Source organism: Nerophis ophidion, linkage group LG09 (assembly GCF_033978795.1).
Source record: "Nerophis ophidion isolate RoL-2023_Sa linkage group LG09, RoL_Noph_v1.0, whole genome shotgun sequence".
Lineage (NCBI taxonomy): Eukaryota > Metazoa > Chordata > Actinopteri > Syngnathiformes > Syngnathidae > Nerophis > Nerophis ophidion.
In genome coordinates, this window is record NC_084619.1 from 53241996 (window position 1) to 53258578 (window position 16583).

The following is a 16583-nucleotide window of genomic DNA, read 5'->3' on the forward strand; positions in this document are numbered from 1 at the left end:
TGCCGGGATGAATACACTCACTCACTCACTCATGACTGCATGACTTGCATGTTTGCGTTAAAGCACGCAGTCAGTCGGATGTTGCTTTGCTTTGACAGCCTGCCGGGATTTATTCCGCTAACCCCCCTGCAGCAAAGGAATGGATACAACTCTCTCGTACGAAAATCTGAACGATTTTCCTCTGAGTTTGTTTTTTTTAAATACAGACACTAAACCGTCAAGACCATGCACTTCACCTGAACCTGGAAAAAAAAACTGTGCAAAGCAATAATGTACATGCCATGCCAATAGTTGGCGAAATCACATTAAAAAACATTTCATTTTCACACACAAGAATAAGAGTGCGGTATTTTTTGTTATTTATCTAATCTTTTTTACATTTCTTTAAAAATAATTATTTATTTATTTTTTTGTTTGCCAATTCCTAACAATTCCAATTGGCCCTCTTTTTTTGTTTTACTTAATGGGACTTTGGAATCCTTGCTGCTACTATATGACTCGGTTTCTGACCAATGTTATATATATATATATATATATATATATATATATATATATATATATATATAGTGGGGCAAATAAGTATTTAGTCAGCCACCGATTGTGCAAGTTTTCCCATTTAAAATGACAGAGGTCTGTAATTTTCATCGTAGGTACACTTCAACTTTGAGAGACAGAATGTGAAGATAAATCCAGGAATTCACATTGTAGGAATTTTAAAGAATTTATTTGTAAATTATGGTGGAAAATAAGTATTTGGTCAACCATTCAAAGCTCACACTGATGGAAGGAGGTTTTGGCTCAAAATCTCACGATACATGGCCACATTCATTCTTTCCTTAACACGGATCAATCGTCCTGTCTCCTTAGCAGGAAAACAGCCCCAAAGCATGATGTTTCCACCCCCATGCTTCACAGTAGGTTTGGTGTTCTTGGGATGCAACTCAGTATTTTTCTTCCTCCAAACACGACGAGTTGAGTTTATACCAAAAAGTTCTATTTTGGTTTCATCTGACCACATGACATTCTCCCAATCCTCTGCTGTATCATTCATGTATCCATTTTGGTATAAACTCAACTCGGCATGGGTAACGTTAGCTCTGATGCTAGCAAAGCCGTGCGAGTGGTAATACTAGAGAAAGAAGGTGCGAATGAAGGAAGAATTAATTCCCAAGAAAAACAGCAGGGGTCCATCGTCTGGCGGTGGTTTGGCTTCAAGTGGGAATATGTCGAACATACAACCGTAATTTGTCAAGTGTTGGGCAAAAGCGTTGCTATAAAAAGTAGCATTACTGCTAATACAGTGGGGCAAAAAAGTATTTAGGCAGCCACCGATTGTGCAAGTTCTCTCACTTAAAATGATGACAGAGGTCTGTAATTTTCATCATAGGTAGACTTCAACTGCGAGAGACAGAATGTGAAAAAAAAAATCCAGGAATTCACATTGTAGGAATTTTAAAGAATTTATTTGTAAATTATGGTGGAAAATAAGTATTTGGTCAACCATTTAAGCTCTCACTGATGGAAGGAGGTTTTGGCTCAGAATCTGACGATTCATGGCCCCCTTTCATTCTTTCCTTAACACGGATCAATCATCCTGTCTCCTTAGCAGAAAAACAGCCCCAAAGCATGATGTTTCCACCCCCATGCTTGGGATGCAACTAAGTATTCTTCTTCCTCCAAACACGACGAGATGAGTTTATACCCAATGTTATTAAAAAAAGTATTGACTTTTAATCAAGATTAAATTCTGGATCTAACTGTTCACTCCAAGATTTTAATCGAATCATGTGGTGTCCAAAGGTTTACAGCCCTACCGAGGAGCAGTATTTTTTGGTACCTGTTCCTAATTAGGTCGGTCCGAAAGGACCAGTAAAGGGACCCTATTGTGCATGACCCAACGTTTATTATCTCTTGGTACCTGCTGTTGTGTATTTGGGATCTGCATAAGTCCTGAAATGTTTAAATTAAACCATGGAGAGGCATTGTGGAGATATTTATAAATCAATCTTGCCTCCCTTCATACTTCCGCCAAACAAGCGGTTTGGAATGTGTCCAATTGGTGACGTCAAATATTGGAAAAACCGTCAGCGGATGCTATAAATGTACGCAGAGTGCCTTGCGTGCATCCGCCATTTTAGTCAATAAGTTTCTTCTTTTTCTCTATGCTCTTGTTGTGGGCAGAATAGCTTGCATATGCACATGCATCCTCTGCTGTTGCCATTTTTAATACAAAGTAGCGTACAGTTCTCACTTATATGTGTCAGTCTGTTTCCATTTTTAATACAAAGTACAGTACAGTTCTCACTTATATGTGTCAGTAGACTCGTTATGGAAGCGCTAAACACTACAACAAAGATGACGGGGAGAAGACGCTGTCGAAGTGAAGGCACGTAAATAAGACCTGCCCACAAAACGAAAGTGGCTTGGAGATGGTTTGTAAAACATAATCTTTCCAATATTTGGACCAAACATTACATGTTATGCAGACTACAAATAAGTGTTTAAATGTAGAAAAAATATAATAATATGACCCCTTTAAGATTCTGGACAAATGATACAGCAAACAGTATTTTTTTAATCCACCTGATCATCGGAATTATGACACACCTCCGCTGTCACATTCACTTAGGTGCCGTGCAACCCATAAAATAAGACATGGGTCGGATGTGATAATCATCTTGGAATAATGACAAATAAGTAAGCAACACCACACAAAAGTTTTTACCACAAGAATATTTCCCCCACAAAAGTCCCGCAAAGTCACACACGCTAATAGGAATTAGTGTCAGTTTAAAGAGGAAGCGCTTTACTCACGACCACCGTTACCGCGCTTTAACTGTCCTCTCAGCGATCCAGTAATACACATACAAATATTAATCCACTCAAAAAACTTAAATATTTAAGTAATATAATAATCCGTAAAACATCTGCTGACAGGTCTTTAATTGCCGCCTGATGTCACTCATCACGCCGCGTTTGCGTGGCATCAAAACACCTAATATGCTAATTGATTGTATCAATTTGTATGATGGATTGTATATGATATACCATGTAAAAGTCTTTGCACACGAATGCCATACATAAATATTATTTCCAGCTGAGTGTCATTGTTAAGAATAAAGTCACACTGATGGATCTGTGTGGTCATGATATGATGACATAACTGCATTGCACCTCGCACTGCAAACATAGTTCACTTGTTTAAGATTTAAAAAGCAGGTGTTGATCAAAAAATGTCCTGCTGTGAGGTGTTATATGATGTTGGTGGTGTACAACCTCTTGTGCTTGTAAAAAGGGTAATAAAATAATGCATTTTTTAACTTCTTTATTTCCACCTATTACATATAGTACCAATAAGAGTACAGATGAATACCGGTATCGGTAATAAATATGGATATTGGAATCGTATAGATAAAATCCTAGCGATACATTGTTAGTATTTGCAAAAAGTCAGTACAACACATGAAAAGTATTGACGGATACACCAATACAGAAGCATCAATGCATTCGGAAACACAAGGAGCCTGATCTTCGAAGATAAAACAATAACGTGCTAAAGTAAAAAATATTGTGTATTAGTAGTGGCCGTGTTGCGTGTGATCTACTTAGACAGCGTACAGTTCATAGCAAGTGCAGAAGAGGTGCAGATGTGAGTGTCGTTTTCGCGTGTACTAAGTGACTTCACCATAGAGACACTAATTTACTGCACATTCATGTTATTAACCTATCCAACCTGTTTTTGAAAAAAATAGCATACTTATATCATTTCTAACACGTTTTCTGCAATATACAAATGCAGTTTGTACAACAGAAGCTATTGTTAGCATACTGAAGATGCGCTCGGCAGGGAGGCGCACAGCACCATAGCACCACCACTGGAATGATCCAGACGCAGGAAAATGCATATTGCAAGACTTTTTTTCATATAGGAAGAATGTTAATATATTCCCTCAATGAAAAAACAAACAAACAAAAAATAAAACCACCAACAGGCCACAGAGCGCATCAACTGAAGTTGTTTTACTCCGCCTCTTGATTCATCATTTTTACAGCCGAGTCTGTAACCGTGCCAGTTTGTACAAAATACAAATAATAATAGTAGTAATATAACATAGTACAATATAAACAGAGTTCCATTGTAAGTGAATAATACAGACACTGATAAATGTGTTAGCATATTAGCTAATGCTAACAATGCTAGGTTGTTTATATTATGATAGCAACAAATATAAATGAAAACACTCCTACAGACATCACACAAAGGACGGTTTCGTAAGTAAAAATTGTTTTAGTTATATTCTAAAACCTACAAACGTTGCTTGAAGTGATGAAGAAAGAATACATACATGTACTAACGCAATGGACAATTAGAGGACGGAACAGCACTTGTACTTCCGGTTGAAAGGTCAGTCCAAACAGAAGGCCAATGCAGCACTGCAGCATTCTGGTCTAAAAGATGGTGCCATAGAACAATCAATAACATATATTTTCAGTGTCTTTGCTTGTTTGTTTTTTTAAACCATTTGCATTATGGCCGTCAGTGAAGAAAATATAAGCTGCAGGGTTCAAATGCCTTATTGTCCTTAATTTACTGTAGTTAATTTTTAATCCAGCACATATCGTTACTATGAAACACAAACACAGTATAAGTACAGGGAGTTATATTTATATAGCGCTTTTTCTCTAGTGACTCAAAGCGTTTTATATTGACAAAACCCATTATCTACATTGACGCTACAGTTACACCAGTGTGGGTGCCACTGGAAGAAAGGTGGGTGAATTATCTTTTCCAAGGACACAACAGCAGTGGCTAGGAGGACGAAAGCTGGATTTGAACCAGGAACCCGAAAGTTTCTGGCCAACCGCGCTACCATCCGAGCCATGCCGTCCAGCATTGGCCAATACAGCCACTGACGCTGACCAACTCACTGACACTTCATTCACCAAACACTAAAGAAAAGCATAACATGTTTGGAACTAAAAATTACTTAGTTTTTTGCTTTTTTTTGTCAACCTCACAAATAAGGCGGAGCTATGTGTAAGTGCTCATTAGATGGGGCAGGGACTCACAGCAGCAGCCGCACCTCGTTAAGAAGAACAATATATGCCTTAAGGTGAAAGTGTTCAAAAGCCATCTGATTACTCGCGAAACATCCATCTATCCATCCATCTTCTTCCGCTTATCTGAGGTCGGGTCGCGGGGGCAGCAGCCTAAGCAGGGAAGCCCAGACTTCCCTCTCCCCAGCCACTTCGTCCAGCTCCTCCCGGGGGATCCCGAGGCATTCCCAGGCCAGCCGGGAGACATAGTCTTCCCAACGTGTCCTGGGTCTTCCCCGTGGCCTCCTACTGGTTGGACGTGCCCTAAACACCTCCTTAGGGAGCCGTTCGGGTGGCATCCTGACCAGATGCCTGAACCATCTCATCTGGCTCCTCTCAATGTAGAGGAGCAGTAGCTTTACTTTGAGTTCCTCCCGGATGACAGAGCTTCTCACCCTATCTCTAAGGGAGAGCCCCGCCACCCGGCGGAAGAAACTCATTTCGGCCGCTTGTACCCGAGATCTTGTCTTTTCGGTCATGACCCAAAGCTCATGACCATAGGTGAGGATGGGAATGTAGATCGACCGGTAAATTGAGAGCTTTGCCTTCCGGCTCAGCTCCTTCTTCACCACAACGGATCGATACAACGTCCGCATTACTGAAGACGCCGCACCGATCCGCCTGTCGATCTCACGGTCCACTCTTCCCCCACTCGTGAACAAGACTCCTAGGTAGTTGAACTCCTCCACTTGGAGCAGGGTCTCCTCCCCAACCCGGAGATGGCACTCCACCCTTTTCCGTGCGAGAACCATGGACTCGGACTTGGAGGTGCTGATTCTCATTCCTTCTTCACCACAACGGATCGATAAAACATTCCTGCCCCAAGTGGAGAAGTTCAAGTACCTACTGGAGGAGTCTTGTTCACTCGCGAAACAAAGTCTGTAAAATTTGGAAACAGTAATCCCTCCTGCTCCTTCTTCTTATTCTCTGGCAGACCAGGTGCGTTATAGTGTCTTATTGGGCAACCTACTCAGTGGCCTACTAACCTACTCAGTGGCCTAGTGGTTAGAAAGTCCGCCCTGAGATCGGTAGGTTGTGATTTCAAATCCCGGCTGAGTCATACCAAAGAATATAAAATGGGACCCGTTGCCTCCCTGCTTGGCACTCAGCATTAAGGGTTGGAATTGGGGGTTAAATCACCATATATGATTCCCGGGCGTGGCACCGATGCTGCCCACTGCTCCCCTCACCTCCCAGGGGGTGATCAAGGGTGATGGGTCGAATGCAGAGAATAATTTTGCCACATCAAGTATGTGTGTGACAATCATTGGTACTTTAACATTAACTTTAGCAAAGGCCAACAGATGGTAAAGATCTATATGTTTATAGAAAACACAGATCAAATGATGTATTACAAACGTGTCAAGTAGGGTACCTTGTTGTCATCTATGACCCTACATTACTACTTATTCCTGCTATTATTATCTGTATCTATTATGTGTTTTATATCAACTGTAATAAAACCCACACAGATTCCACACAGTCTAGTCATACATATCTCTTACATATATCACAATACTAAACGATTTTCCAGAATCCAGACTGAGACGAGCTGCTTTTAGTGAGTCACACACGCTTGGCCAATGAAAAGGTGAATCTCGTGTTGGTTAAAGCACATTATCACTGCAGAAGTGAGTAAGTCACACTATGATTCTGCGACGTGAACTAGTGCAAATCACAAAAGAGTGCGTGCTTGTGCCAGCTGTCATTGACCGACAGTTGTCTTTGCACGGGTACTTCTGGATATGTGTTAACATTCACAATGTCATTTTTTAGATGCATAATAGCTAAGACAACGTAAAAATAACCAGGGTTGTCAGAGGGCAAGAAAACTCCAGTTGGAGGGGAGGTCCATGAAAACAAAAACAACATTGATATTCACCCAAAACACAAGACAGATGACTGTTGGAAATCCACTGAATTCTAGCGAGACTAAACAAAGGGGGTACTGTGTCTGCATGTGTGTGTTGACATCTGCATGCAAGCGTTAAACACGGCTACATGCACAGTCTCACTGTGCGGAAAGCCGGGCTCTCCCAAAGCCTTCGGGTGCCGCGGTGGGTTCCCAATGTTGGGAAGACACCCCTTCCCCCTACTAAATGCTAGGTGTGTAACGGTACATGTATTTGTATTGAACCATTGCGGTACGGGGGTTTCAGTTGGGTGCGGCGGTGTACCTAACGAGTTTCCACACGGACATATTAAGTAGCGTAAACAATACTCAAAATGCCGGACATTTGAGGCATTTAAGAAACTCTGCCCTGACAGCCCCCAGAAGAGAACATGTCCGGTGAAAAGAGGACGTACGGTCAGTCCATCCTAGCCCGGTCGCTGCAGGCTGTCAGGGCAGAGTTTCTTAAATGCCAAATGTCCGGCATTTTGGGTTATGGTTGCGTGTATTAACAATGTACGTTCAGGGTTAAGAAGGGGTTAAAAACAAAACAAATTGTGCGCGCAGCAGCAGCATTCGTGAGGGAGGGGCAGAGAGCGAGAGAGGTATGATAAACGCGCATGCGTCTCCAGGCTCTGCTTTTTACCCATAGATTTATCAGATTTAATTTTTCATTATCTATAGCAGGGGTGTCACAGTTAATGTTTTAAGGCCCACGGCAGATTCTAAAAATACTATTAAAATAAACAAAAACATAACAAAAGTGAAATAAAAAAGCTTAAAGGTTAAATGTAATTTAGAAAAAGTTGCAACGTTGACTAATAAAACAAAGCTGGTTTTTTTTCTTTCAAACTGTCATTGCTCAAAACATAATATTGAATCAAAATCAATGTTATTATGAATTATTCACCTATCCAAGGTTCCGAATACTTCACATCGAATATTCCACAAAGAAAAATATTTTTGGTGGAAAATTTTGCAAATTTGGTAAATAAATAACCCAAAAATTATATTTTGTTGTTTTCTTACTGTACCAAAAATGAACCGAACCGTGACCTCTAAACTGCGGTACGTACCGAACCAACATTTTTGTGTACCGTTATACCCCTACTAAATGCCAAACTAAAAAGTTATACACACACTTTTACACAAAGCCGCCCCCCCCCCCCACACACACACACACACCCCCTTTCAAAGAGAGCATAATAAAAGCCACATGGCCAAAGACTTTCAGCTGGCAGTCGCTGGGACAGTCTGCGAACATTACTGGTCCCAGTGGCTCGACTGGTTGGTCTGGAAGACACACACACACACACACACACACAAACACAAACACAAACACACACAAATCCGGCAGAATTTGGCCTAAATCTGTCTGCTTTGGTCCACTTGCTGAAAGCATCACCCCCCCCTCCACCGGCTATGTTATTTTAAAGCCTGTCTGGAAACCTAAATAGCAAGTCGTCCTCAGAAATTGAATGCTGAGAGAGGCTTTGGGCAATAAAAAAAGCCAAAAAAGAAGTACAAATGGGACCATACCATGAAGCCTTTACCGTATTTTTCAGACTATAGGTCACAGTTTTTTTCATTGTTTGGCCGGGGGTGCGACTTATACTCGGGAGCGACTTATGTGTGAAATTATTAACACGTTATGAATAATATGTTTCTTAAATAAACTGTCAATAAAATTTGAATGCAAATGAAAATACAGCTTAATCACTTTAATCATAGTTTTTGTGCTTAAGAATTTTCTCTGTGACTTGAGCTCCAGACTTCTTCTGTTTGTTTGATATTGTCATTAGTGCCACAACTGGTAGAAAAGTTAATTACAACTACAAAGGTTTGTAAGTATTGCTGTGGCTCATATGGACTAGAGCTGAGAATATTTCTTGATGGATTTATAAATTATGTATGTAGCATCAATATGTTAACTTTTTGTTCTTTACGTTTACTCATGTTTACTCTTTCCCCATTTTTACTGTTCTTTTTTTAGTGATTATATTTTTTTTAATGTTCTACGACCACACTTTGGATGCCCTGAATGAATGCCTGACTATAATTACCTTTAATGGAAGCAGATTAGTTCAAACCTATCTCAACCTTTCAAGGACCGACAATAAACCAACAAGCCAGCAATCTGAATACGGCAGTCAGCCTTCTTATTGTTCATTTATTTACTCTCCATAGCTCACCGCTGCGTGCTTTTAAATTAAAATGGCAAGCGCTGAAAGGTGATGAAAGAGCTCAAGTGACGGGGAAGGCCATGCCGAAAGCGAGATAAAGGCCTTTTTGGAGGTTTGTTAGGCTTTGAGAAAATGAACAGACATCCATCAACTGGGTGTGAAAATTAAAGAGATGACGATTGCACAAAAGCTTTGTTGGTGTTGGAAAAGCAGAGCAATAACCAACTGAATCATCTCAACTCCAATCACCTCTAATACTGACAACCTTGGAATTTATTGCATAGTTCTGTACCTAAAAAATATGGATTCTGGAGCCTTACATATAACAGCATTTCCACATAACTTGAATCTGGTTCATATGAGCATGTTACTGTACAAACACGTTTTGTTACAAGTAACACAAATTATATTAATACTGACCGTAATCGAGTCACCCGCCCCTTTTAAAAGGTACATGGCACTCCAGGCGATCAAAAACTGGAGAAAATTAAGGTAAGCCACAAGCATTCTACAAACCCTGTTTCCATGAGTTGGGAAATTGTGTTAGATGTAAATATAAACGGAATTCAATAATTTTTATATAATTTTCAACCCATATTCAGTTGAATATGCTACAAAGACAACATATTTGATGTTCAAACTGATTAACTTTTTTTTTTTGCAAATAATCATTAACTTTAAAAGTTGGGAAGGGTGGAAATAAATACTGATAAAGTTGAGGAATGCACATCAAACACTTATTTGGAACATCCCACAGGTGTGCAGGCTAATTGGGAACAGGCGGGTGCCATGATTGGGTATAAAAACAGCTTCCCAAAAAATGCTCAATCTTTCACAAGAAAGGATGGGGCGAGGTACACCCCTTTGTCCACAACTGCGTGAGCAAATAGTCAAACAGTTTAAGAACTACGTTTCTCAAAGTGCAATTGCAAGAAATTTAGGGATTTCAACATCTACGGTCCATAATATCATCAAAAGGTTCAGAGAATCTGGAGAAATCACTCCACGTAAGCGGCATGGCCGGAAACCAACAATGAATGACCGTATCAAAAACCGACATCAATCTCTAAAGGATATCACCACATGGGCTCAGGAACACTTTAGAAAACCACTGTCACTAAATACAGTTGGTCGCTACATCTGTAAGTGCAAGTTAAAGCTCTACTATGCAAAGCGAAAGCCATTTATCAACAGACATGCAGAAACGCCGCCGGCTTCTCTGGGCCCGAGATCATCTAAGATGGACTGATGTAAAGTGGAAAAGTGTTCTGTGGTCTGACGAGTCCACATTTCAAATTGTTTTTGGAAATATTCGACATCGTGTCATCCGGACCAAAGGGGAAGCGAACCATCCAGACTGTTATCAAAAGCCAACATCTATGATGTTATGGGGGTGCATGGGTAACTTACACATCAGTGAAGGCACCATTAATGCTGAAAGGTACATACAGGTTTTGGAATAACATATGCTGCCATCTAAGCTCCGTCTTTTTCATGGACGCCCCTGCTTATTTCAGCAAGACAATGCCAAGCCACGTTCAGCAAGTGTTACAACAGCGTGGCTTCGTAAAAAAAGAGTGCGGTTACTTTCCTGGCCCGCATGCAGTCCAGACCTGTCTCCCATTGAAAATGTGTGGCGCATTATGAAGCGTAAAATACGACAGCGGAGACACCGGACTGTTGAACGACTGAAGCTTTACATAAAACAAGAATGGGGAAAAATTCCATTTTCAAAGCTTCAACAATTAGTTTCCTCAGTTCCCAAACGTTTATTGAGTGTTGTTAAAAGAAAATGTGATGTAACACAGTGGTGAACATGCCCTTTCCCAACTACTTTGGCACGTGTTGCAGCCATGAAATTCTAAGTTAATTATTATTTGCAAAAGAAAAATAAAGTGTCTGAGTTTGAACATCAAATATTGTGTATTTGTAGTGCATTCAATTGAATGCTGTGTGGGTTGAAAGCGATTTGCAAATCATTGTATTTTGTTTTTAATTACCTCTAACACAATTTTCCAACTCAAATGGAAACGGGTTTTGTATTTTATGTCCTCTTCTACTGATGTTTTCCTCAAAGTGTTTGAGGAAATGCTGGAAGAGCATGAGAAAACACAGGAAGAGAGGAGGGGAGAGCACGGAAGTCTGGAAATGGCGATTCTTTTATATATATATATATATATATATATACTGTATATTTTTGCTCATAATGTTAATCCTATCAGTTTTTGAAACAATCAAGAACCAGTGCGACAAAAACATGCAATTAAGTGATCAAAATACTAGTTTTACATGTTTTTCTTCATACTGTTTATGCGGGGAAATGGGCTCCTATGCTGTAGATGGCGTCACACCAAGAGAGGGTGACATGGTGTTTGGCAATGGAAAGGGGGGGTTTAAATTAACATATTTTTCGGACTATAACGCGCACTTAAAATCCTTTCATTGTACCCAAAATTGACAGTGCTCCTTATAACCTGGTACGCCTAATGTGCGTAATCATTCAGGTTGTGCTTACCGAACCTCGAAGCAATTTTATTTGGCACATAGACCTAGACTTCCTTTTTATTGTCATTCAAATTTGAACTTTACAGTAGAGAAAAGAACAACATTTTGTTGCATTAGCTCATAATAGTGCAAGATAAAAAATCAATAAGTTGCATATATAAATAAATAGAGTACTGTACAGATACATATATTGCACTTTTTCATATGCATCCACGTTTATGGATGTATGTTGTATTGTCTTTTTATTCCAGCGAGTTAATCCATTTTGGGGGGAATTAAGGGGATAATCATGATGTGTTCAAGAGTCTTACGGCCAAAGGGAAGAAACTGTCACAGAACCTGGTGGTTCTGCTGCGGAGCCTCATTCTAGAGTCCAGCAGTGAAAACAGTCCTTGGTGGGGGTGGGCGGAGTCTTTGCAGATTTTCTGAGCCCTGATCATGGTATAATGATAAGTGTGACCAGTAGATGGCGGTCACACAAAAGAGATACTTGCTGACTGTAAGTTGACACGTCTTCAATAAACGACCCTAGCAAGTCCCCATAAGCAAACATCACCAAAGCTTTGATATTTCAGTGAGAATATATAACATTATACACAGCTCTCAGAAATCCGTCAATATGTTTTAGAATGACTTTGGTAAGCTACGAAACCGCACCGCTCGATGGATTGGCAGCGCATTCCGGCTACCGTAGTCAAACCTACTTGTGTTTCAACATACGGGTATTATTAAGGTGTGTGTGTAAGGACCCCAAAATGGCACCTATTAGGTAACCAATTATTTGGCGTTTTGTTTTGCAATGTTATGCAAAGCCAACTTTTCTTCCCTATTGCACCTGCTGTTGTTTATTTGGGATCTGCATACGTCTCGAAAAGTCTGCCATTGTAGCCCGTGCCATAATTATTAAGCTCCTTCTTTTTCTTTACCCTCTTGCTATGGTGCATTCATCCTCCACTGTTGCCTTTTATAATAGAAACAAGCGTACACTTCTAACTTAAATCTGTCAGTAGACTCGCTATGGAAGCGCTAAAAATTACAACAAAGAAGACGGGGAGAAGACACTGTCCAAGTGGAGACAAGTAAATAAGACAGCCCAAAAAACGGCCCACCCGGAAGAGACGGTCAGAAAGTGGCTTGAAGATGGTCTGTAAAACATTATGTATGCAACATTTTGACCAAAGAACCACCTTTACATGTTATGGAGACCACAAAGAAGTGTTTTAAATGTCGAAAAAAATCATAATATGATCCCTTTCATACGCCTTATAATTAAGCAGTTAGTTATCTACACATTACTCACTAGAGATGCGCGGTTTGCGCTCTCATCCGCGGAGTCCGTGGCTAAACCGCGGGTCGGGCGATTGACATGACGAAAATAGAGATTTTAATTAGATTCGGGCGGGTGGCGGTTGAACCATCCGGAGACATTTGATATACATGGTTCTGCGATCGGTATCCTTTGCCATTCAAAGAACCCTTTAAGACCCGTGTCATAAAGCGAAGAAGCCAATAGGAGACGCTATTATTCTCTTGAATGACTGCCAGCAGTCACCCAGATATTAAATATTAGTGCGTGCTATTAAACCATTGGCTTTGTCGCCTTCTACATCACACACGATCTGCTTGTCAGTCCAGCATCATGTTGTGTGTGGCTTCCGCGGCAACACGCACACAACTGCAAGGCATACTGGGTGACACAGAGTACACTAATGGTTGTGATATAAACAATTTTAACACTCTTAATATGCGCCACGCTTTGAAGCCACACCAATTAAGAACGACAAACACATTTCGGGAGAACATCCTCACAGTAACATAACATAAACGCAACACAACAAATACCCATAATCCTTTGTATTCATGACACTTCCTGACTATTTTATACACCCCAAACCCCGCCACCCCCGCCCCCTCCGTACGTCGGTAAATTGGGTTTTGGGGGCGCGGGGGTGTAAAATATATTCAGGAAGTTTCATGAATACAAAGGATTATGGGTATTAGTTGTGTTGCGTTTATGTTGTGTTACTGTGAGGATGTTCTCCCGAAATGTGTTTGTCAATCTTGTATTGTGTGGCTTCATAGCGTGGCGCATATTAGCAAGTGTTAAAGTTGTTTATATCACAACCATCAGTGTACTCTGTATCACCCAGTATGCCTTTCAATCTCATACGTGTAATTGCGGAAGCTGCACACAACATGTTGCTGGACCAACAATCAGTTTGTACATGTTGTTGAAGGTGTCTAAGGCAATGGCTTCACAGCACGCCCACATTCATGTCATCACGATGGACACTTTTGAATAGTCGCGTAAACGTTAGCGGCTCTAATTGACTACATTACTCTGTGAAACAGTTTTAAATAGCTCTGTGAGTCATAAAGGCGGCCAACCTTTGATGTAATTCAGCGGGCGGTTGGTGGGCGGGTACGGTCCCGATAAAAAGTTGGTTCGGGTGGATGACGATTTTGGTGATGCGGATGATATAATTGCCTATCCGCGCATCTCTATTACTCACAAATGTATTTATATTATGAGAAATGACTGACCGATTCATTTTCAGGAGTGAAAAATACATAGGGAAATCTTGATAGTGAAATTGTGACATCTGAACAGTATGGGTCCTTTCACTGTATGACTGTTCGAAATAAACTGAAACTGACTGACTTTTTTGTTCACTCTAAACAGACGCCTGCTGCTTGTCACCTCCCCCCCTCGGGGTCAAGTTAGAATATCAAGTCGTACTTTGAGGCCACAGAGGTCAAACTGATCTGAGCGCGGCTGAGACATGTCTGCATGAAATTTAAACACTGCGCCTTCGCTTTGAGACGTATCAAATGGCACCGTTGGGTTCAATGCTGCATAAATGATTGTGTCAATTTAGCAGACTTATGTTTCTTTTCTTCCATTTATTAGCGTGTAGTCTGTGAAGGACGGCCGGGCGGCCTCAGTGAACAGCACAAAAAAAGGAATCGGGCAGTCGGAAGGAAAACTCATTTTGAAACATCAAAGCGGCGGTAAATGAAAGCCAGTTTATCTTGTAGCAATGTGAGAATAGCGGCATGAAAATTGCTCCTGCCCTCCATATGAACTCTGTGCCAGCCTCAAGTAGGAGCGTCTACTCAGCGCTTACGAAGGCTTACCAGTGAGAGGGTGGCGGCCAAGGACCAGCACATTCGGTAGGGGCATCATCACCAGCTGCTGCAGCGTCTCCTGTTATAGACAAAGGGAATAAATAAAGATGTCAGTGAATGTGTTTTTACAACACTCTATTTCGGTTAAAATGCATGAACAAACGTATCTGGACACCTAGTGATAGGCAAAACAATACTAAAATATTTAATCAGGTATTCAAATAACGAGATGATATTACATTTTTCAACCAAGATCCCAGATTTGGCCTAATGAGTACCACAAGATAGTATGTATACAGTTATTTAAATAGAGTAGGTTATACATGCCATAGGTTTATAGTAATAGATTATACACAGAATAGAAAAATAGAATAGTGCACAAAATGTAAAGACAATGACAGCACACCAAATAAAAAGCCCAGGAGTAAAAGTCACAATTAATCATGGGACATTTCGGTTTAATTATGTTGATAGGAAAAACAATTTAAAACCGCAACCTAATACATTTTAATTGTAGTGTCCCGGCAAGAACTACTTTTCCTTACGCCTCCTGTTGTAACTGATTGAGCGCTTATTCAAGGGGTGTCCAAAGTGCGCTGCACCACGCTTATAATTTTTTTTATAGGCCAGTGCCATATTCCCAAAATACAATTTTTGAAAAGAACACCTAATATGGGTTTGAAAACCTGGGAATCTTTGAGTACCACACTATTAGATTCAAATCTCGCTGGTAACAATTTGATTCTAACCGATTCAAAATCAATATTTTTTAGCAAGATTGGGTTCAGTGATTAAACACATTCCTCCAAAAAATAGACAAACAGCTGTAATAAATTATTATATTTTAATTAAAGAGAAAACTGGTTTTGTTTAAACAATTAAATGGGTTGTACTTGTATAGCGCTTTTCTACCTTCAAGGTACTCAAAGCGCTTTGACACTACTTCCACATTTACCCATTCACACACACATTCATACACTGATGGAGGGAGCTGCCATGCAAGGCGCCAACCAGCACCCATCAGGAGCAAGGGTGAAGTGTCTTGCTCAGGACACAACGGACGTGACGAGGTTGGTACTAGGTGGGAATTGAACCAGGGACACTCGGGTTACGCACGGCCACTCTCCCACTGCGCCACGCCGTATGGGTAATTGGGTAATTCTACCCAAACATTTAATAAAGGCAGTTATGGACATTGTGTAACTTTTTAGCGTTTTAGGCTTTCTGTTTTTACAAAATTAAAGATTTCAAACTTGAATTTTTCCAGTATAGGGCTCAAAAGGGCACATGATTTCGCAATGCATTGTGGGGGGTGGGTAGCCATTGTTGCTAGTTAAAGTTTTTGTATCCATCCCCGTACTCAACCAGCGGTTTAAAGAGAGCAACAAACTGCATTGTACAAAAATCAAGGGACTGTACCGAACTAAACTGGAAACCGTTCCAAAGTCCCGCCACCTTTTTTTCTTTTTAAACATTTGTTTATTGGGTTTTTAGCCACATAATTGACAGGAACAGTCAAAGACGTCAGATTATTTTATTTCCCCCACCCCCAACAAGTAACCAAAAAAACAATAATAATTATTATAATAGTAATAATTAAATAAATACATTTGGAAAAAAACAAACACACACATAAAAACACAAACAGCTGCATTCCTAAATGGCCCCTGAGAGATACAACAACCAAAAAGCATACAAAAGGCTAATAAATAACCCACATTTCAATAGTGTTTCAGTCGGAGTTCATTTGGAGATCACTCTCTTCTACATATTTTGGA

At 40.4% G+C, this 16583-nt stretch overlaps 1 protein-coding gene across 7 annotated transcripts in view; it reads right to left on the reverse strand.

The window, feature by feature from the left end:
- LOC133559457 (girdin-like) overlaps positions 1–16583 on the reverse strand; it is a 183008-nt gene that overhangs the window by 78590 nt on the left and 87835 nt on the right. For all 7 annotated transcript variants that reach the window (XR_009808177.1, XM_061911231.1, XM_061911229.1 and 4 more), the window contains exon 4: positions 14815–14884. Coding sequence is in view for 6 of the 7 variants with exons in the window: in XM_061911231.1 (XP_061767215.1) it covers positions 14815–14884 (70 nt within the window). In the remaining variant the exon portion in view is untranslated. The remainder of the gene's footprint in view (positions 1–14814; positions 14885–16583) is intronic.